General features: G+C 46.8%; 1 protein-coding gene across 4 annotated transcripts in view; it reads right to left on the bottom strand.

The window, feature by feature from the left end:
* Positions 1 to 21,773, bottom strand: part of LOC122930744 (NACHT, LRR and PYD domains-containing protein 12-like) — a 170,488-nt gene that overhangs the window by 57,939 nt on the left and 90,776 nt on the right. For all 4 annotated transcript variants that reach the window (XM_044284316.1, XM_044284318.1, XM_044284317.1 and 1 more), the window contains one exon: positions 8,773 to 8,943. In XM_044284316.1, the coding sequence (XP_044140251.1) occupies positions 8,773 to 8,943 (171 nt within the window). The remainder of the gene's footprint in view (positions 1 to 8,772; positions 8,944 to 21,773) is intronic.

Here is a 21,773-nt window from a genome sequence, read left to right as displayed (position 1 = left end):
AGCGACTACATGCTTTAGTGCCTGCGCAACGACAGCAGAGTTGCCCACATTTTAACGTGTGCGGACTACTGGGTTGCCACCCTGCTGGATCCACGGTACAAAGACAATGTGCCCACCTTACTTCCTGCACTGAAGCGTGATAGGAAGATTTGCGAGTACAAGCGCACATTGGTAGATGCGCTACTGAGAGCATTCCCAAATGTCACAGGGGAACAAGTGGAAGCCCAAGGCGAAGGCAGAAGAGGAGCAAGAGGTCGCCAACGCAGCTGTGTCACGGCCAGCTCCTCTGAGGGCAGGGTTAGCATGGCAGAGATGTGGAAAACTTTTGTCAACACGCCACAGCTAACTGCACCACCACCTGCAGGATGCAACATTTCACTAACATGGTGGAACAGTACGTGTGCACACCCCTCCATGTACTGACTGATGGTTCGGCCCCATTCAACTTCTGGGTCTCCAAATTGTCCACGTGGCCAGAGCTAGCCTTTTATGCCTTGGAGGTGCTGGCCTGCCCGGCGGCCATCGTTTTGTTTGAACGTGTTTTCAGCACGGCAGGGGGCGTCATTACAGACAAACGCAGCCGCCTGTCTACAGCCAATGTGGACAAGCTGACGTTCATAAAAATGAACCAGGCATGGATCCCACAGGACCTGTCCATCCCTTGTGCAGATTAGACATTAACTACCTCCCCTTAACCATATATTATTGTACTCCAGGGCACTTCCTCATTCAGTCCTATTTTTATTTTACCATTATATTGCGGGGCAACCCAAAGTTGAATAAACCTCTCCTCTGTCTGGGTGCCGGGGCCTAAAAATATCTGACAGTGGCCTGTTCCAGTGTTGGGTGAAGTGAAGCATGATTCTCTGCTATGACATGAAGCCTGAATCTCTGCTATGGGACCTCTCTCCTCTGTCTGGGTGCCGGGGCCTAAATATAGGACAATGGACTGTTCCAGTTTTGGCTGACGTGAAGCCTAATTCTCTGCTATGACATGAAGACTGATTCTCTGCTGACATGAAGCCTGAATCTCTGTTATGGGACCTCTCTCCTCTGTCTGGGTGCCGGGGCCTAAATATATGACAATGGACTGTTCCAGTGTTGGCTGACGTGAAGACTGATTCTCTGCTGACATCAAGCCTGAATCTCTGTTATGGGACCTTTCTCCTCTGTCTGGGTGTCGGGGCCTAAATATATGACAATGGACTGTTCCAGTTTTGGCTGACGTGAAGCCTGATTCTCTGCTATGACATGAAGACTGATTCTCTGCTGACATAAAGCCTGAATCTCTGTTATGGGACCTTTCTCCTCTGTCTGGGTGTCGGGGCCTAAATATATGACAATGGACTGTTCCAGTTTTGGCTGACGTGAAGCCTGATTCTCTGCTATGACATGAAGACTGATTTTCTGCTGACATGAAGCCTGAATCTTTGTTATGGGACCTCTCTCCTCTGTCTGGGTGTCGGGGTCTAAATATATGACAGTGGCCTGTTCCAGTGGTGGGTGACATGAAGCCCGATTCTCTGCTATGGGACCTCTCTCAAATTGATATTGGTTAATTTTTATTTTTTTTATTTTTTTTCATGTCCCTATCCACATTTGTTTGCAGGGGATTTAACTACATTTTGTCATGACCCATGGTGACTTGTGGTCGCATGCGGTTGTCAGCGGTTTGGTCTGGTTGTCAATCACAGGTGAGGGCTGTAGTATTTGCCTCACCTGTGGTTGCCGCTGGCAACAGTATTTTTGTGGCAGCATAGCAGCCTTAGCTGTATCGTGGCAGCTTGCTATGTTGTGCATGCGGTTGCACTTGGCTCGTGTGTGTATGTATGCACTTTGTCTGTTGGTTGTGTACGAAGGTTATGTTTTGTATGCACTTAGACACCTCCCTTCACCTGCGGTTGTCCGCGGCAATGTCTGGTGTTGTGTGCATGTGGTGGCAGTGCCTCGGCCTGCTGGCTGTTCCTTAGGACATGGTTGCCACGCATGCCGTTGCCGGCGGTAACAGGTGAGTGTGTTTGTGTGCTTTTCCCTTTGTGTGGCTTCACTACCCTGCCTGGTGTTGGAAGGGTTAACTCCCTTCTTTCTGTGTGAGCACTGGGTGTGTCTGTGTATGTGTGTGGCTACTTTGGGCTATAAAGCCTCTGCTTAGAGCAGTAGTCAGAGGGGGTTCTTCAGCCATGCTGTGCTGGAGACATCCTCCTGGGTATTTACCGTCTGCCAGTGGGGTCCACCCTTCTGGTCATAAAATTATGTTACACTGTGTTATTAAGGTGTGTGTGGGGTTTCCTTATCATTGCAGCTTATGGTCCTGGGTTCCTGTGTGATGTCTGGTGTGTGCTGTGTTAGTTTGTGTTCTGAACAGCAGCACTTGCACATGGGTTTCAGGCTTTGTTGTCTGCGGCAGGTGAGTGTTGTGTTGGTTGCATTTACCTGTCACTGCCATAAGTTGTTTCTGTTCCCCTTTTAGCTTGGCCACTTTAGACTCCTGTTTCTCCGTGTCCAGGAGGAACGGGCTGTCTACCCAGCTCCTAGTTCAGGGAATGACGGAGGGTCAGTAGGGATCCAAGGTTCCTGAGCATGGGCCCTCCTACCTTCAAGGGCGGCTCATGCAGCTAGGAGTCAGGGTCAGATTAGGGAAGCGCTAGGAGGTGACCTGCTCCCTAATTCTGTGGTTCTGGCCAAGTAGCAACCTTACCATCTCCTGGCACCGCACGGCTGAGGGTTTTCCCCATCCTCAGCCGTGACAATTTTGCTGCCTTTTGCAGCCCTCTAGCCCTTTCCTGGGCTGTTTTACAGCCTTTTTAGTGCCGAAAAGTTCGGGTCCCCATTGACTTCAATGGGGTTCGGGTTCGGGACGAAGTTCGGGTCGGGTTCAGATCCTGAACCCGAACATTTCCGGGAAGTTCGGCCAAACTTCTCGAACCCAAACATCCAGGTGTTCGCTCAACTCTACCGGTGAAGCCCAAGGACTTTGTGAGGATTCTATAACCCCTATCTTGAGCATCTCTCTTATTTCTGTGAGCATATTTTCACGTACTGCCTCAGGGATACGATATGGTTGCTGCCGTAACAGCGTTTCTCCCTGGGTTTCTACACGGTGTACCGCAGCGGAGGTATAGCCTGGTATGGCCGAAAACATTCCTTGGTATCCCTGAAGCAGTTGAAATGCCTCACCTTTCTCTAAGGGGTTTAGGTTCTGACCCCAGCTTACTTGGTCAATAGTACACGGGGAGGAGTCTAATAAATCAGGGAGGGGTAGTTCCTCACTATCTTCAGAAGAAAGGGCACATATGGCACCTACATCTTCCGTTCTCTCAAAATAAAGCTTGAGCATGTTTACATGAAAAGCTTTGGTCAGCCTTTCATCTGAACATTTGCTCACAATATAGGTGGTATCGCTTATGCGCTCTACCACCTTAAAGGGTCCCTGCCATGCCGCCTGCAGCTTGTCCTTTTGAGCGGGTCTCAGGGCCAACAATTTCTGCCCTATATCTAGTACCCCATCTCTGGCTCCCCTTTCGTACCACTTCTTCTGGCATTCCTGGGCTGCCCGCAGGCTCTCCCGAACGGATTCGGTGAGAGCCCGCAATCGGTCCCGGAACTCCAGAACATACTGGACGACAGGTACTCCCCCCTCATCCGTGTTGCCCTCCCAGTGCTCCCGTACGAGATCCAGGGGGCCCCAGACTTTTCTCCCGAACAGGAGTTCGAAGGGGGAAAACCCAGTGGATGCCTGGGGCATTTTGCGGTAGGCAAACAGAAGGTGGGGAAGATACTTTTCCCAATTCCTGTGGGACTCTGTGAAGGTCTTTAGCATCTGTTTGAGTGTGCCATTGAACTGTTCACAGAGTCCATTGGTCTGGGGGTGATAGGGGGAGCTAAATAGGGGTTTCACCCCACAGCTCTGCCACAATTGCTGTGTCAGGAGTGCAGTGAACTGAGTCCCCCGATCGGACAAGATCTCCTGGGTAAAAACCTACCCGGGAAAATATTTTAACTAGGGCCACCGCCACAGTCTCGCCCCCTATTTTTGCGAGGGCTACGGCTTCTGGGTATCTAGTGGCGTAGTCCACTACAGTGAGAATGAACTTTTTGCCGGACTGGCTGGGTCGGCTGAGGGGTCCTATTAAGTCCACCGCTACTCGTTGAAACGGTTCTTCTATAATGGGTAAAGGGTGGAGTTTGGCTTTCTGGTGGTCACCCCTTTTCCCTATCTTTTGACATATGTCACACGTCCTACAATAATACTTAAGATCTTGCGTGACCCTAGGCCAGAAGAACGTTTGGGTCAGCCGGTCCCTTGTCTTTTTAACCCCTAGATGTCCTGCTAGGGGGATGTCATGACTGAGTTTTAATAACTCTGCCCGAAACTTACGGGGTACTATTAGCTGCCTTTTAGTGACCTGAGCGGCCCCGTGTCCCACCCCTCCCGTCACTCGGTACCATAACCCCTTATGCCATTCAAATCTTTCCCCCCGGGTAACGTCTACTGCCTTTCCATACCCTTCTAGTGTGGGGTCGGTTCTCTGTTCCTGTTCAAAACCCTGTGGCGTATTCCAGAAAGGGGACGGGTGGTCGGGTAAAGGGGGTATTTCAACTCCTACCTGGCTTTCCGCAGAGTGCAGCGGTGCTTCCAGTCTGGCTTGAGCTCGGGTGGAAACCGGGTATGCTTCTGAAGTGGTGTCTCGTGATAGTTGGGAGGTTAAACAGCCTACATCATCGCCCAGTAGGACTTCTGCCGGCAGTTCCTGCAAAATGCCAACCTCCAACTGTTTGGATTCAGAACCCCAGTCCACAAGGACACTGGCTGTAGGTAACTTGTGTATGGAGCCCCCAGCTACCCTTACAGCTATTGTGCGACCGGTGCGAGCTTGGGCCTTGACCGTGTGTGGTTGTACCACGGTTAGAGTGGCCCCAGAGTCTCTCATAGCACGTGTCCCCATGCCATCTACTGTAATCCATTGCCGGTGGTGATCTTGGTTGTCCCCTCCCGCTTGCACTGGATTAACCTTGTGTAGTACACTCCACTGCTCTTCTTGATTAGGGACGTAGGTTGTACTTTCTTGCTGGACACAATGAGCGGCTGCCCTGGGTTGTTGTGGTGGTTGCCTTTCCCAGCCTCCCCGGTTTAAACGAGGGCACTGGTTTTTGTAATGTCCCGGCTGCTTAGAATAATGGCACACTGCAGGGGGTCGAGGGGTTGCTGCGAAGCCTGGCGGCAGGTGGTTTATGGGGGCCCTAGGGGCTGCAGATGTTGTTGGAGCCGGGTAGTTGGGCTTAAAAGTTGGTCTGCTCACCCCCTGTTCCCTCCTCCTGTTGTCCTGGTATTCATCTGCTAGTCTGGCGGCCTCCTCCACCGTTTTAGGCTTTCTGTCCTTTACCCAATCTTTTATATCTTCTGCAGTGTGATTGAAATATTGCTCCAATAGCAGGGGCTGTAAGGCATCCTCCAGGGTAGTTGCTTGGCAGCCCTGCATCCAATTACGGGCTGCCCTTTGTAGCCGAAAAGCCCATTCAGTGTGTGAATCTCTCCCGGTCTTCCGAAGTTCCCGAAACTTTTTCCGGTATGGCTCAGGGGTTACGGCATACCTGGCTAACAAAATGTCTTTTATCTGGACATAATTATGTATGTCCCCATCAGGTACTGCTCGCAACGCCTCTGCTGCTCTTTCTGACAACTTGCTGCTAAGCACTGCAGCCCATTTTGTTGAGTCTAATCCCTCCAGCGGACATTGACGTTCAAAGTCTTGCAAATAACTGTCAATTTCCATTTCATTGTCATTAAAAGTTTTAAACGCTGCATAATTTACCTGCTTTGGTAGGTCATTGATACTTCCCGCGGAGTGTAGCCAATCTCCCTGTGTCGGTCTGTCTCGGTCCTCTCGCTCTTTTTGCTAAATCCTGGCTTGTGCCATGACCTGCAGAACCGCCTCTGTTGATGGATTGGGTCCCAATACACTGAGCATCCATCTGATGTCCTTCTGCATCGCGGTTTCTTCCTCGTGCTCCATTTCTGTATTGCTGGTTCCGTCGCTCTGTATTAATTCTGCGATTAACGTGGCCTTTGTCTTGCTGCTTGACACTACACCTCGAGCTTCCAGTAAATCCTTTAGCGTGGTCCTCTTAAGTAGCTGGTATTGCTGAGCCATTCATTCCCTTGCTTGGTTCAGGACGTCCATTCGGGATTCGAATCCCTCTGCTTGCCACCAGTTGTAAGGAAACCAAGTATATTTAAACCACATTCGGTAGTTTCCTCCCGAACCGCCAGAGCCTGGTGAATATAGCGCTCCGTTCGGCAGTTGAAGTAGACGAATTCCATACGAAATGCCAATAACTTTTTAAGATGATTCCCTTGATAAAGCATGCGAATCCCCAAACAGCCGAAGTCCAGAAGAAGGGTACAAATAGAACACGCTTTAATTAACACACACAGGCTTTTATGCAAGTCCCCATGCAAGGGGACATCCCACAGGGAGGGACACAGTATAGCCAATTAAGTACAATGGAAACATAAAACCCTTTCAGCATAAACATACAATGCCCTCCCCTAGTCCTGGAGATAATCAAGCCTGATAAAGTAACAACTTGATTATCTCTAGGCAGAAAAGTCACAGTTTTCCCCAATATCTGGAACACCCCACCCCATGAGGTATCCCCACACATCATATGTCCCCTGATAGCCCCGATCTGGGTGATCAACATATTCAAATTTTACCCGGATCAGTTTAGGTGTTCTCAAAGAAACATGGAAGTCTTCTGTGACCGGTTCACCCTGGGTGGGCTGCCCAAAATAGTTCCATAAGTTTGGGTGTCTTTGCCGGTCACTTCAGAACAAGGGAAAAACGAATAAAGTACCGAATATCGCTCTTCTAGAAAATTCGGTACATATAGATCCAGCGTTTGGTAGTTACACCTACCGAATGGCATAGGAAGAAATATTGAAAGAAAAGGGGGATTTCTTCACACATGCCGATACATACGAGGTGAGATTACAGGCGGCCACAAACTGCAATCTGCAGCGCCCTCCAGAGGCCGCGGTCACACACAGCTTTTACTGGTGTTTTCTGACGTTTGGTGATTTTTGCAGTAAAGGTCTATGGAACGTATCAGACAGAAGAGTTTTATTCCTGGAGTTTATCTAATTATGTGTTTTTTCTGCCTCTTTTCAGCAGCGCGGCGTGCTGGAGATCTGGCGGTTTTGCATCTTTCACTATAGAGAAAAACATTTCACAGACGTCCAGAGAGAAACGCGGCTGAAAACGGACAAAATCTGTTCTGTCACCTGCTGATGTCGCTGCGTTTTTTAGATTTTTTTTTAGTGACTACTTATAAAACATGTAAAACATTTCTGAAGTGCGGCTGAGTTCTGACCCCGTATGGGCTGATTAACACGCCAGTGATCTGTCCGTGTCCTCCGTGGACCGCTTACGGGTCCATAGATTTCCCTGTGTTTCCTCATATACCCTTGTCTGTCCACACCCCGCGGGTCAGTGCAGGAACGGAGACATACAGAACTCCGTATAGTCGCCATATAAACCGCAGGCGCCATCGCGTTCTGTCTGTTCTCATCCACTGCATAGAACGTGCATTACAGTTACTATTACAGTTAAAAAGAGAAAAAAATCTTAAAAAAATACAAATTCTAATCTCCCCCTTTACCAATTTTACATTTAAAAATAAAGAATAAAAATAAACATAATTGGTGTCGCCGCATTCGAAAATGTCCAAACTATTAAACTGTACAAGTGATTGTCCTGCACAGCGATCGCTGGTTTTTGGTCACTTCACCCCCTGAAAATAATAAGAAAATAAAAAGATCTAAAAGTTATTTCTGACCCAAAATGGCACCAATAAAAACTATAGCTCGTCCGGCAAAAACCAGCCCCCGCCCTGTAGATGGAAATAGAAAGCGGCCATGGGGTCAGGATACGGCCGGGAAGGACATTTACATTTTTCAAAGGTTTTTATTACTTTAAAAATAGTAAAATATAAAACAAACCATATAAATGTGGTATCGCTGTAATTGTACCGATCCTCAGGATAGGGTCGTCAGGTCAGTTTTGGCACACCGGCAACACCGTAAAAAAACAACATAAAAATGGAGGAATTGTAGCCCCAAAAATAATAATTTCCGGTGTTTTCAATACAAGTTCTGGTAAATTAAATGGAGCCATTAAACCTCCATCTTGCGCCTCATGCACACGACCGTAGTCTCAGTCTGCAGCCGATCTGCGGATCTGATGTAGACCCATTAATCTCATCGGGGCCACAAGACGTGCGGACATTACACCGTGTGCCCTCCACACCCTGAAGTCTGTCCTGTGGTCTTGAAAAACATAAAACGTCCTATTCTTCTCTATTCCGAGGACAGGAATAGAACTTTTCTCTAGACGGACCGCAAAATACAGCAGCGCATGAAGCCCTCAGACGGCAACGTGAACGGAAAAGTAAAAACTTTATGGTTCTTAGAAGTCGGGAAAAAAGCAAAAGGGAAAATCTCAGTGATGTGGAGAGAAGATGATAAATCTGCTGCAGATGACGCTTCTATACAGACTGTGCCGACATCAGGGGCGCAGGTAAGGGGGGCGGTGGGCGCTGACACCACTAGACCTGGGGCATTAGTCAGACATTAGTAGACGTCACATATCAAGGAGCGGTCAGCAGTTTATCTCATAGACATAACAATGGTGCGGAGCATAAAATAGAATAAACTCCATGTATAACGTGTGCCCCACATGTCTCCGTCCTGTACACGTCTCTTATACTCACAGTAATGCCTCTATCCTGCAGGCCGGACTGGACAGAGCCGCCATCAAGTCACTGAAGTGAGGACCAGACAGACGGTTACTAGACAGGTCCAGTATCTTCAGGGACTGGTTATTCCTTATTACAGATGCCAACTGGATGCAGGAAGTGTCTCGTAGACCATTAACAGCCAATCTGTAAGAATAAGAAGATGAGATGTGGGTGAGGCGTCCACAGAGCGTCAGTATAAAGCCTGTAGATTGTGACTGTGGAGAGAAAATGTCCCCGGCTGTTAGTAAAATCCATAAATGTCATCACTAGAAGCCGCCTCTTGTGTGTGGTGGATGTCAGGAATGGCGGCAGCTATATGATATGTCCATGTCCTAGAAATCCAGAACCCTGAGGAGTGTCCTCACTTTATGGCATGTCATAAATCAGTGATGATGGCAGCACATGAATGTACAATAGTCATAAAGCTGGAGGAACTTGTGTCAGTGTCATCAGCTGCTGAGAGCTCTCCTTCCTCCATCATCTGTGGCCCTCAGTCTGTGGCCCCCATTATCCTTCCTCCATCTATTGCAGCCCTCAGTCTGTGGCCCCTGTGGCCTCTATGCTCCTTCCTCCACCATCTATTGTGGTCCCTGTGGCCTCCATTGTCCTTCCTCCATCTATTGTGGCCCTCAGTCTGTGACCCTCATTGTGCCTTGTCCATATATTGTGGCCCTCAGTCAGTCAGTGGCCGCCATTATCCTTCCTCTATTTATTGTGGCCCTCAGTCTCCTTCCTCCATCTTGTCATGCATTTTCATAAGTGTACAATCTTATCTGAAGATATTATAGTCTAAATATCAATGCTCATTGCCTTTAAGTGTAATCACAGACTGAACCAAAGTCTAAAATATTTCTGTAGGATTGAAATAGGCCTAAATGAGGTTATGCTTAGTTCAGTTTGGGTAAAATGTTTCTAGCGGACATAGAGTGTATTGTCTCTTAAAATTATTGTGAGCAGATGTGGTGTATCTGTTAATTCTATGATGGGTCCTACAGACGTGTCTGTGAGAGATAACTGTTTAAATAGCAATGTATTCCTTTACTTCATTACAAAATCATTAAGGAAACATTTGGTGTGTGAATGTCCCATTCATGTATGCATGATTATATTCTATATATTTCTGTGTTGTATATTTAGATTTGCAACATATTTTAATCAATGATTTATATAATGTATCATTTATGTGTAAGAGTATATCGATATATATGTGTATATGTATATACATATATATCATACCATGTATATATCATTTAGAATATATATTTTATGCTGTTTGTATTTCACTGATTGAATATAGCCCTTTTAAGGTCTAGAAAGTATTGAAGTTGTCTTCCTACTAATTGGATTTCATAAGGAGAGCTGAATGTTATTAGTAGCCATATGGACAAGTGAAATATATGGACCTGGATGTCAAATAAGGAGGTCCATTGTCCATTATTATAAATTTAAAAAGACAGTAGGAGATATTGACTCCAACATGTCTAGATTATGGATAAGTAAAATGTCAGGAAGAAACCCTTAATACTGATGTATATTGTAGAGGTTAAAAAGGTCATGTGAATGTATTAGGTATTTAGCATTAATGTTTGAAATTGTTATGTAGTACAACAGTGCCATCTAGAGGTAGATGGACGATATTATATTATTTTATAACTTGTTTTCTCCAGCATATCAAGGGTTAAGATGACATCAGGGTAATATTAACATATGTTACACCTTCCTCAGTTGATTGGGAGATCATAATCCAGGAGGTGGTAACGTAAGATATCAGGCAGGAAAAGTACTGCTGGATAGGAACATAAGGGAGGAGATCAAACCATCAGATCAGATCATCAGATCACAAGAAACAGATCATCAGATCATAAGAAAGAAAAGATCCATAAAGGATATTAAAAGAAACTTGAATTATATTTTGACCACTAGAGAACTCCTGAGAACTGGTCCCATCCGAAACTCTGCCCATCCTTGACTTGATAACGTATATTATATTTTTGCTTGTGATATTAATAAGATATTCCTCTCAGCATATAGTCAAGAGTTCCCATACTGTGGGAACGTATAGTGTTAAACTCCTCCCTAAATGCTAGTTATCCTCTTAGCAAAGATGCATATTGCTAATGGGAGATTAGAAATTGTCTGAGTAGAGGAAAAATTCTGGGAAATTATATTTCCATAGTCTGATTGCCGAGTGGGGTATAATATCATATTAATATCATATACATACATATATATATATATATATATATATTTTTTTTTTTTTTTTTTTATTGTCAAAGGCAGAGACAGAGTCAAGGGACAACATTTATTGTTTCTGTATTATTGTCATGTTACATTATGTATTCTGTATTTTGTCATGTTACAGCCTGTTGGTAAACAGAAAATCCTGAGTTTCTCTTGATATATTAATTATTGGTCTGTTTGATAAAATATAGCATTTATATCTTATCATATGTAACTTTAGGTAATTCTGTGCTGGTGAGAAAGTGATGGTGGATCACACCACCATCTAGTGGTGGTTTCTTGGTACTGCTTCAATTTGTCTATCCATTGATCTTATGTCTGTTTTATATTGGATTTTTACTCATTTATAAATAAATTATTACAAATATTTTTGCATAATTGATTGCCCCTTTGTTTTCATTAATTGCACAAATTTAATTTTAGAGTCTCAAGATAAAAGAAAAGGCGTTTGTATGTCCGCCTAGTGAATTTCCTGACTGATTTCCATATTTTATTGACATTTGATCTCTTATATAAGATATTTATATTTTATATAAAAGATATAGTTTGACATTCTGGAGGCACTGCTGAGATCTTGCGATATTTCTATAAATTATTTATGCAAATAGTGAAAAATTCTACACTTCTTAGCTTGCCAAATTGTTATTGTTATCTGTATTGATTATTGATCAGAATCATGAGTGCAACAGGCAGCGACCCAGGTAATAGCCAGGCTACGGAACAGATAGTCCATAAGACTATCGAATATATATATTCACGGGTTAAATTTGATAAGGAGATGACTGAATGGACTAATGAGCTGCAGGCAATAGCCTATAAAGAACGTGAGGATATATGGAAGTTAGGTGGCATGGTTGATAGATACCTGACATACATAGATTTAACACAAAGTAATACTGTCACGGAAGGTGTACAGGAAACAAGACAACACAAAATGAATATACGACTCACTGGATCCAAAACTAAGGAACAAAAAGGGAGACCCCTGCATCAGACCTGGCACTCTCCCTGACTGCTCAGCCTATGCGAAAATCCCAATGGTGGATGATCGCATATCCTCGTACCTCGACTGTATAACACCTGAACACCCTATAATAGTGAGGGGACACGACAACCGGCTCCCTACACTAGATACGGAGGGAGTCAGGGTCACCTGGGATCCAGCAAACTGTCATGGAACCATGAACCAGACGTACAACAAGAGATAAGTGGAAATAAGAAGGCTTTATTAAAAATCAAGCTGTAAAGCAAAAGTCCAAACGGATGGCTAAACCGAAGCAGGGTCTTGCGAAGTCAGAGGTCAGGAACCAGAAGGGTAGTCAGACGAAGCCTGGATCAGGAACCAGCAGGGTAGTCAGACGAAGCCAGGATCAGGAACCAGCAGGGTAGTCAGACGAAGCCAGGATCAGGAACCAGAAGCAGCAGCAGTCTTAGAAGCATGTGAACACAGGAGGACCAAGCAAGGAACTGAAGCCACAGACCTACTATATATATGAGCTGGGCATCCAGCTCCTCCCAGTGGGAAGGAGAAGCCGCAGGGTGGGAGGCTACAAGAAACCCAGAAACCAAGATGGCCGCCAGCACATGTCAAACGAAGGAGAACAGCAAGAAGGTAAGACCATGACAGTACCTCCCCCTCAAGGGCCCCTCCTCCGCGGAGTAAAGAACGGTTTCTGAGGGAAGCGTGCGTGGAAGGCTCGGAGCAAGGCAGGAGCATGGACATCTGCGGAGGGAACCCAGGAACGCTCCTCTGGACCATAACCACGCCAATGGACCAAAAACTGCACCCGACCGCGGACCAGGCGTGAGTCCAGGATATTGCTCACCTCATACTCCTCACGATTGCCCACTTGGACCGGACGAGGCCGAGGAACCGAGGAAGTGAAACGATTACACACCAGTGGCTTCAACAGGGAGACATGAAACACGTTGGAGATCCGCATGCCAGGAGGAAGCGCAAGGGCATAGGCTACCGGGTTTACCCTGCGAAGCACTCGGAAGGGACCAACAAAGCGAGGCGCCAGCTTGGGAGTGGGCACTCGAAGGTTGAGGTTGCGGGTGGACAACCATACACGGTCTCCGACCTGGTAGGAAGGAGCGGGCGCTCGTCTGCGATCAGCCTGGAGTCTCTGGCGCTGCGCAGAGACCTCAAGGGACCTCTGGATCTGTACCCAAGAAGCACGTAGGACGGAAAGGTGATCCTCCACAGCCGGAATATCCTGGGGAGAGAATACCTCCGGTAACACGGCAGGTTGGAACCCATAATTGGCCATGAAGGGAGACGTCCCAGAGGAAGAGTTCACCGCCGTGTTCCTGGCAAACTCAGCCCAAGGCAGGAGGTCAACCCAATTGTCTTGGTGATCGGAGACATAGCAACGAAGGAATTGCTCCAAGGCTTGATTGGATCGTTCTGCGGCCCCATTGGACTGAGGGTGGTAGGCCGAGGAGAAAGAGAGATGAATCCCCAACTGGGAGCAAAAGGCGCGCCAGAACCTGGACACAAACTGACTCCCCCGATCCGACACAATCTCCTTGGGCAAACCGTGCAACCGGAAGACCTCCCTGGCAAAAATCGTGGCCAACTCTTGTGCAGAGGGTAACTTCTTGAGAGGAACACAGTGGCACATTTTGGAAAACCGATCCACAATCATGAGAATGACCGTATGGCCTCGGGATGCAGGGAGGTCCACAATGAAATCCATCCCCAGGTGTGACCATGGGCGCTATGGGTTGCAAAAGGCCCAACGGAAGGTGCCGAGGGGACTTACTCTGGGCACAAACGGAGCATGCCGCTACATATGCGGCGATGTCGGAACGTAGAGAAGGCCACCAGAACAGACGTGAAACAGCCCAGGACAGCTGATTCTTTCCAGGATGCCCCGCGGCCTTGGAGTTATGGTAGGTTCGCAACAACCGAGTGCGCAACTCCTCAGGCACAAAACATCTGCCGTTGGGTCTCCCAGAGGGAGCACCAGATTGAGCCGCCAAAATCTGCTCACCCAGGGGAGAGGTCAGGCTGGTGCGAATGGCGGCCAGGATCTGATTCGGAGGTATGACCGAAGTCGGAATCGACTCCTCCCCGGACAGCTCGGAGTACTGCCGTGATAAGGCATCCGCTCTGATGTTCTTGGAACTGGGTAGGTAGGAGACCACGTAATTAAAACGTGACAAGAACAGAGCCCATCTGGCCTGACGTGGTGTCAATCTCTTGGCCTCAGAGTGGTAGGTCAGATTCTTGTGGTCCGTCAGGATGAGAACCGGAACCACTGAACCCTCGAGCAAGTGCCTCCATTCTTTAAGGGCCTGCACGATGGCCAATAACTCCCTGTCACCGCGGAAGACAGTTTCCGGGAGTAAAACCCACAAGGAAGCAGAGGACCCTCTGGTGTTCTACGCTGAGACAGAAGGGCGCCTACTCCCGTCTCAGACGCGTCCACCTCGAGGACAAAGGGCAACCCAGGGTTGGGATGCGACAGAATCGGAGCCGACACAAAGGCGGACTTTAGAGTCTCAAAAGCTCGGATGGCCTCGAGCGGCCAGACCTGGGGATTACTGCCCTTCCTGGTCAGATCCGTGAGAGGCTTGGCTAGCATGGAAAAGTCCCTGATGAACTTCCGATAATAATTGGCGAAGCCCAAAAAGCGCTGCAGGGCACGAAGACCACTGGGCTGGGGCCACTGTAAGACAGCCGAAACCTTCTCAGGATCCATGGAGGGCACCAATGGCTATCCCCACTGGAAGGGTCTCATGAGTCACGTGTGGCGGCAGAAGGGGTCTGCCGTCTATCGCCTCAAGAGCCAGTGGGAACCTCGAGGCTGCAGAGGAATGGAATTGGCGGCAGCGAACACACTATCAATGAACAAACCACCAGCACCAGAGTCCACCAACGCCTGAGTCGTCACCGAGCCCCCGACCCAAGAGAGGACAACAGTGATCAGTGGTTTGTCAACACGGGAAACCGGGGACGAGGAGACTCCACCCAAGATCTGCCCCCGACAGGATCTCAGGTGCGAGCGTTTCCCGGACGGTTCGGGCATGCCAACCGAAAATGCCCACCGAGACCACAGTACATGCATCGGCCCTCGCGTCTCCGGAGTACCCTCTCCCCCTTGGACAGGCGAGCAAACCCCAGCTGCATGGGTTCCCCCCCAGACAAGTCATCCCCAGGAGGCGTGGGAGGAGAGGGAGGCACGGGTGGGACAGCAAACGTAGGCGCCAATCTGTTAGAAGACCTCCGCAGGCTCTCCTTAAAGGAAGGTCTCTCCCTGAGTCTGGTGTCAATCAAAATCAGGAAAGAAATAAGAGACTCGAGCTCCACTGGTAGGTCCTTAGCTGCAACCTCATCCTTCAGGGCATCCGAGAGACCATGAGAGAAAGCAGCGACCAGAGCCTCATTATTCCAGCCCACCTCTGCTGCCAGGGTACGAAACTCAATGGCGTATTCAGCTACGGATCGTGAACCCTGTCTGATGGACATAAGGAGCTTCACAGCAGAGGCAGCACGAGCCGGCACATCGAATACCTTCCGAAGAGAAGCAACAAAACCGGAAAACTCGGCAACCACCGGATTGTTGTTCTCCCATAAAGGGCTGGCCCAGGCCAAGGCCTTGTCCGAGAGCAGCGAGATCAAGAAGCCCACCTTTGATCTCTCAGTAGGAAAGGCATGTGGCAGCAACTCGAAATAAATGCCCACCTGGTTAAGGAAACCTCGGCACTGAGTTGGCTCTCCCCCAAAGCGCTGTGGAAGGGGGGCAGAACCGGTCATACCCCGAAACACCGCAGGCGCAGCAACAGGTGTCGGGGTAGACTCTGGCGCAACAACCGGAGCGGCAGTAGGAGCGTGCCCAGGAGCGACAACCGACCAATCGGCAACGGGAGCGAAATGAGCCGTGCGTTTAAGCAGGGTTTGCAACGCCACAGCGAACCGACCCAACAGGTGATCCTGCTGATCAAGTCTGGCAACCAGCGTAGGTAGCGAGGATGGCCCTGTACCGTCAGAATTCATGGCTTGGTCCTAATGTCATGGAACCATGAACCAGACGTACAACAAGAGATAAGTGGAAATAAGAAGGCTTTATTGAAAATCAAGCTGTAAAGCAAAAGTCCAAACGGATGGCTAAACCGAAGCAGGGTCTTGCGAAGTCAGAGGTCAGGAACCAGAAGGGTAGTCAGACAAAGCCTGGATCAGGAACCAGCAGGGTAGTCAGACGAAGCCAGGATCAGGAACCAGCAGGGTAGTCAGACGAAGCCAGGATCAGGAACCAGAAGCAGCAGCAGTCTTAGAAGCATGTGAACACAGGAGGACCAAGCAAGGAACTGAAGCCACAGACCTCCTATATATATGAGCTGGGCATCCAGCTCCTCCCAGTGGGAAGGAGAAGCCGCAGGGTGGGAGGCTACAAGAAACCCAGAAACCAAGATGGCCGCCAGCACATGTCAAACGAAGGAGAACAGCAAGAAGGTAAGACCATGACACAAACAGAAAAACACAAATGAATGCACAACACTTATCGTGTAGAAGACTGGGAAGTAGGATCAGCATGCACACACACTCCAGGAAGTAATATAAACCGCACACTGATGCACTATGGGGAGCAATTTAAAGGGATGCAATCAGTCCAACTACATGACAGCTGAGAGAGGCTAACGAGATGAGGAACTGAAAGCAAAACAAAGGAAGCTCAAGGAGGAGGTTCTGAAAGGCATCTGTCAGAGCTTCTCAGATGTCTGGTGGTGACAAATACCAAGAGGGACCAACACCTATTATGCGCTTTGCCACCTGTTTTGCATGCATTATTGGCGGTCAATACTCTTTCACAAAAGAGTCAAGAGTCTGTGAACAGAATGGAGCACTATATAGCCCAGATAGAAGCAGATCTCAAAGCCACAGGGGCCACGATCAAGGACTTAAAATACAGGTCCTTCTCAAGAAATTAGCATATTGTGATAAAGTTCATTATTTTCTGTAATGTACTGATAAACATTAGACTTTCATATATTTTAGATTCATTACACACCAACTGAAGTAGTTCAAGCCTTTTATTGTTTTAATATTGATGATTTTGGCATACAGCTCATGAAAACCCAAATTTTCCTATCTCAAAAAATTAGCATATTTCATCCGACCAATAAAAGAAAAGTGTTTTTAATACTAAAAAAGTCAACCTTCAAATAATTATGTTCAGTTATGCACTCAATACTTGGTTGGGAATCCTTTTGCAGAAATGACTGCTTCAATGCGGCGTGGCATGGAGGCAATCAGCCTGTGGCACTGCTGAGGTGTTATGGAGGCCCAGGATGCTTCAATAGCGGCCTTAAGCTCATCCAGAGTGTTGGGTCTTGCGTCTCACAACTTTCTCTTCCCAATATCCCACAGATTCTCTATGGGGTTCAGGTCAGGAGAGTTGGCAGGCCAATTGAGCACAGTAATACCATGGTCAGTAAACCATTTACCAGTGGTTTTGGCACTGTGAGCAGGTGCCAGGTCGTGCTGAAAAATGAAATCTTCATCTCCATAAAGCTTTTCAGCAGATGATAGCATGAAGTGCTCCAAAATCTCCTGATAGCTATCTGCATTGACCCTGCCCTTGATAAAACACAGTGGACCAACACCAGCAGCTGACATGGCACCCCAGACCATCACTGACTGTGGGTACTTGACACTGGACTTCAGGCATTTTGGCATTTCCCTCTCCCCAGTCTTCCTCCAGACTCTGGCACCTTGATTTCCGAATGACATGCAACAGTCCAGTGCTGCTTCTCTGTAGCCCAGGTCAGGCGCTTCTGCCTTCTCCACAATCTTCCTCAGGGGCCGGTCACCTCTTCTCGTTGTGCAGCGTTTTCTGCCACACTTTTTCCTTCCCACAGACTTCCCACTGAGGTGCCTTGATACAGCACTCTGGAAACAGCCTATTCGTTCAGAAATTTCTTTCTGTGTCTTACCCTCTTGCTTGAGGGTGTCAATGATGGCCTTCTGGACAGCAGTCAGGTCGGCAGTCTTACCCATGATTGCGGTTTGGAGTAATGAACCAGGCTGGGAGTTTTTAAAAGCCTCAGGAATCTTTTGCAGGTGTTTAGAGTTAATAGTTGATTCAGATGATTAGGTTAATAGCTCGCTTAGAAAACCTTTTCATGATATGCTAATTTTTTTAGATAGGAATTTTGGGTTTTCATGAGCTGTATGCCGAAATCATCAATATTAAAACAATAAAAGGCTTGAACTACTTCAGTTGGTGAGTAATAAATCTAAAATATATGAAAGTCTAATGTTTATCAGCACATTACAGAAAATAATGAACTTTATCACAATATGCTAATTTTTTTAGAAGGACCTGTACAACCTTGATCACAGCCATGATGCATGCCAAAAGGCAAAAAGCGATTTACAGGATTTACATCTCCAGTATTCCAAAATTAAGCAGACAGATGCATCAGCCCATAATATAGTCAATGCTGAAAGGGATCCATCTAACACTGTGGGATCTCCTGACCCTCCATTTCTTACTCCTCAATATCCAGACATGTCATCACATGCTCTTAAAGCAGACCCCCTCCAAGACACTCAGCAACCTGAAAGTGTTGGCGTGATTATACAGGAGTCATTAACCCAATTGAGTCGGGCGTTCCAAACTGTAACCGCCTTACTAGGTGCCGGTAACACGGAAGCCCCTAGAAGTGTCTGTCCTCATACTCTCCTGTATAGAGGTGTTAGGGTTAAATCACCTGTGCAATATGTGTCTCATTGGGGAAAGCAGTCTGATAGTGATGTGGGAAAGCGTGCGTCTTACTCCCTGCCACGCAGGCAGGTGTTTGCCCACGAAGAGGATCAGGGTCCCAGGCGACCATCATATGCTGAGGTGGTCTCTAGGAAGAAAAATTACCAATATTCAGAAAAGGATCAAAGTTCATCCAGCATAATTAAGTTTTTAAATGCCACTGTGTCCAAGTTCTCTAAGAAAGGTTCTTCTCAGATAGCGAATCACTTAGAACTGTATGAATCCACTATGGATTCTTTAAAATTATGCTGACAGGATCAGATTCCTTCCATGGGCATTTGATGATAAGTTTCATCATTACTTTACTCATTTAGGGAGAGAGGAATTCAAGATTGGCCAAGTGTCTTGCATGAAGTTAAACTGAAATTCGGACCATACTGAACCATTACTGCAAAAAGGGACATATATAAGCTTACATGTAGGCCCAATCAAAGTCCCCGTGAATTCCTTTCTGCCCTTAAAAATGCCTATGGGTTAGCATATAGGTCCCCAAACTGGGAATCTGAAGAGTTTAAGCAGTTGTTCTATGATGCTATGCCAACCAAGATCAAACTTAGCCTAGCCAGAGATCTGGATATTGAAGCTCCCTTGGATAGGTTGGTGACGGCTGCCACCACGCTGTATAATATCAGTGAGTGCCATGCAACAGGTGAGAGAAGGTTTAAAAAGTCCCCAGAGCAAAATATAGCTGAAGCTAAGGTAAACCCTAGCTTGGTGGTTTTGATTTAAAATAATTTTTTGTATCAGGACAAGTAGATTGTCATGAGGGACAAGTAGATCGAGCCCCCGCTTTAGTCCTTCGACAAGTAGTTTTTTTTTAAATTTCCACACCCCTGTGGTTGTTACACCTGAAGTTCCGGACCTCGAGGCCTCCACTTCACTAAACCACATTCTCTTCATAGGATCTAGAAAATACGTTTTCTTATTTTCCGTTGTCTAAACCTGGGGTGCGTCTTATAAAGGGAAAATCCAGTATATGACATATAATACTATATATTGTGTAGATGATAATACCGCCATGCTGTGGTCACATGACTTGCTGCTCATGTAACACTAATAGATGGATGTGTCCACCCTCATGTTAAGGTCTCCAGTTTCTCATTATATCAATACTAGGGTTGAGCGAACACGAACTGTAAAGTTTGGGTTCGTACCGAAATTTAGGATTTTTGGACCCCGGCCCGAACCTGAACATTTCAGTAAAAGTTCGGGTTTGGGTTCGGTGTTCGGCTATTTTATGGCACTTTTTGAAAGGCTGGAGAGCAGCCAATCAACGAGCGTTTAGCTCTGTGCCCTTAGAAGCCATCACAGCCATGCCTACTAATGGCATGGCTGTGATTGGCCAGTGCAGCATGTGACCCAGCCTCTATATAAGCTGGAGTCATGTAGCGCTGCACATCACTCTGCTGTTACTAGTGTAGGGAGATGATGCTGCTGCTGTGAGGGAGAGAATAGGACAGAATGTTTAATCAGAAGTGCTTGTTAACTCAGCGATCTACCTAGTTTTAGTTTTGTGGGTGCAGTGCACAATCTTTTTACCCTGCCCTGAGCCCAGTTAGGTGGGCGTCGACGGCCATTTTTTGCAAGCTCAGTGCACCAGCACAGCATATGTGCTTTTGTGAATATGTCAAGCTTGAAATACTGCAATAATACTGGGATAAAAAAAACACCCATTTTTGGCAATATCCTACATCTGGTGCCTTTGCAGCATTAGTCAGTGTGCAATTTAAGCTAGAAATACAGCTATAATTTTCTGGGTTTTAAAAAACACCCTTTTTGGGTGCATCAGTACGTGTGAAATTCAAGCGTTATATACTGCTGTCATATTCTGTTATTCAAAAAACACCCTTTTTGGGCAAAATACTTAATTTGCAGCCTTGTCTGCATCTGTCAGTGTGAGATACACGCTTTATATACTGCTGTGCTATTCTATTATTAAAAAAACACCAATTTTTGGGCAAAGTACTTAAAGGGACACTGTCAGGCCTTCCGAGCATAATTAGATCTTTATATGCCCCCCTAGGTCTTATAATAAGTTTCCAATTCATATAAGTATTATTCCTGTGCGCATTGTAAAACGTGAAAAATAATCTTTATAATCACCTGTCCAAGGGGCGTTCTTTGTGCCGCATTTGTGCCCAGGCGCGCCCCAACTGCCGGATCCTTAGACACGCCCATCTCATTAGTATTCACTTTGCTGGGCGGTATTTTCCTGTCCCCGACATTCGGAGATCCTGCGCATGCGCCCGGCACCCTCGCTCGCCGGGATCACATTGCGCCTGCGTCCCCTATTGAGGCCGATGACCGTAACTTCGTATTGGGCATGCGCGGGATCTCCGAATGTCAGGGACAGAAAAATACCGCCCAGCGAAGTGAATTCTAATGAGATGGGTGTGTCTAAGGATCCGGCAGTTGGGGCGTGGCTGGGCACAAATGAGGCACAAAGAACGCCCCTTGGGCAGAAAGGACAGGTGATTATAAAGATTATTTTTCACGTTTTACAATGCGCACAGGGATAATACTTATATGAATTGGAAACTTATTATAAGACCTAGGGGGGCATATAAAGATCTAATTATGCTCGGAAGGCCTGACAGTGTCCCTTTAATATTGCAGCCTTTGCTGCATCTGTGATTGTTAAAAACAAGCTTGAAATTTTCTGGGTTTTAAAAAAACATTTTTGCAATACCCTCCATCTGGGGCCTCTGTCGCATTAGTCAGTGTGCAATTTAAGCTAGAAATACGGCTATAATTTTCTGGGTTTTATAAAACACCCTTTTTGGGCAAAATACTCAATTTTACAGCCCTTGCTGCATCTGTACGTGCGAAATTCAAGCGTCATATTCTGTTATTTAAAAAACACCCTTTATGGGCAAAAAACTTAATTTGCGGCCTTGTGTGCATCTGTCAGTGTGAGATACACGCTTTAGACACTGCTGTGCTATTCTGCTATTAAAA

This window comes from Bufo gargarizans, chromosome 3 (assembly GCF_014858855.1).
Source record: "Bufo gargarizans isolate SCDJY-AF-19 chromosome 3, ASM1485885v1, whole genome shotgun sequence".
Taxonomy (NCBI): Eukaryota; Metazoa; Chordata; class Amphibia; order Anura; family Bufonidae; genus Bufo; species Bufo gargarizans.
Note: the sequence above shows the minus strand (reverse complement) of the source record. Positions and strands in the feature narration are given on the sequence as shown.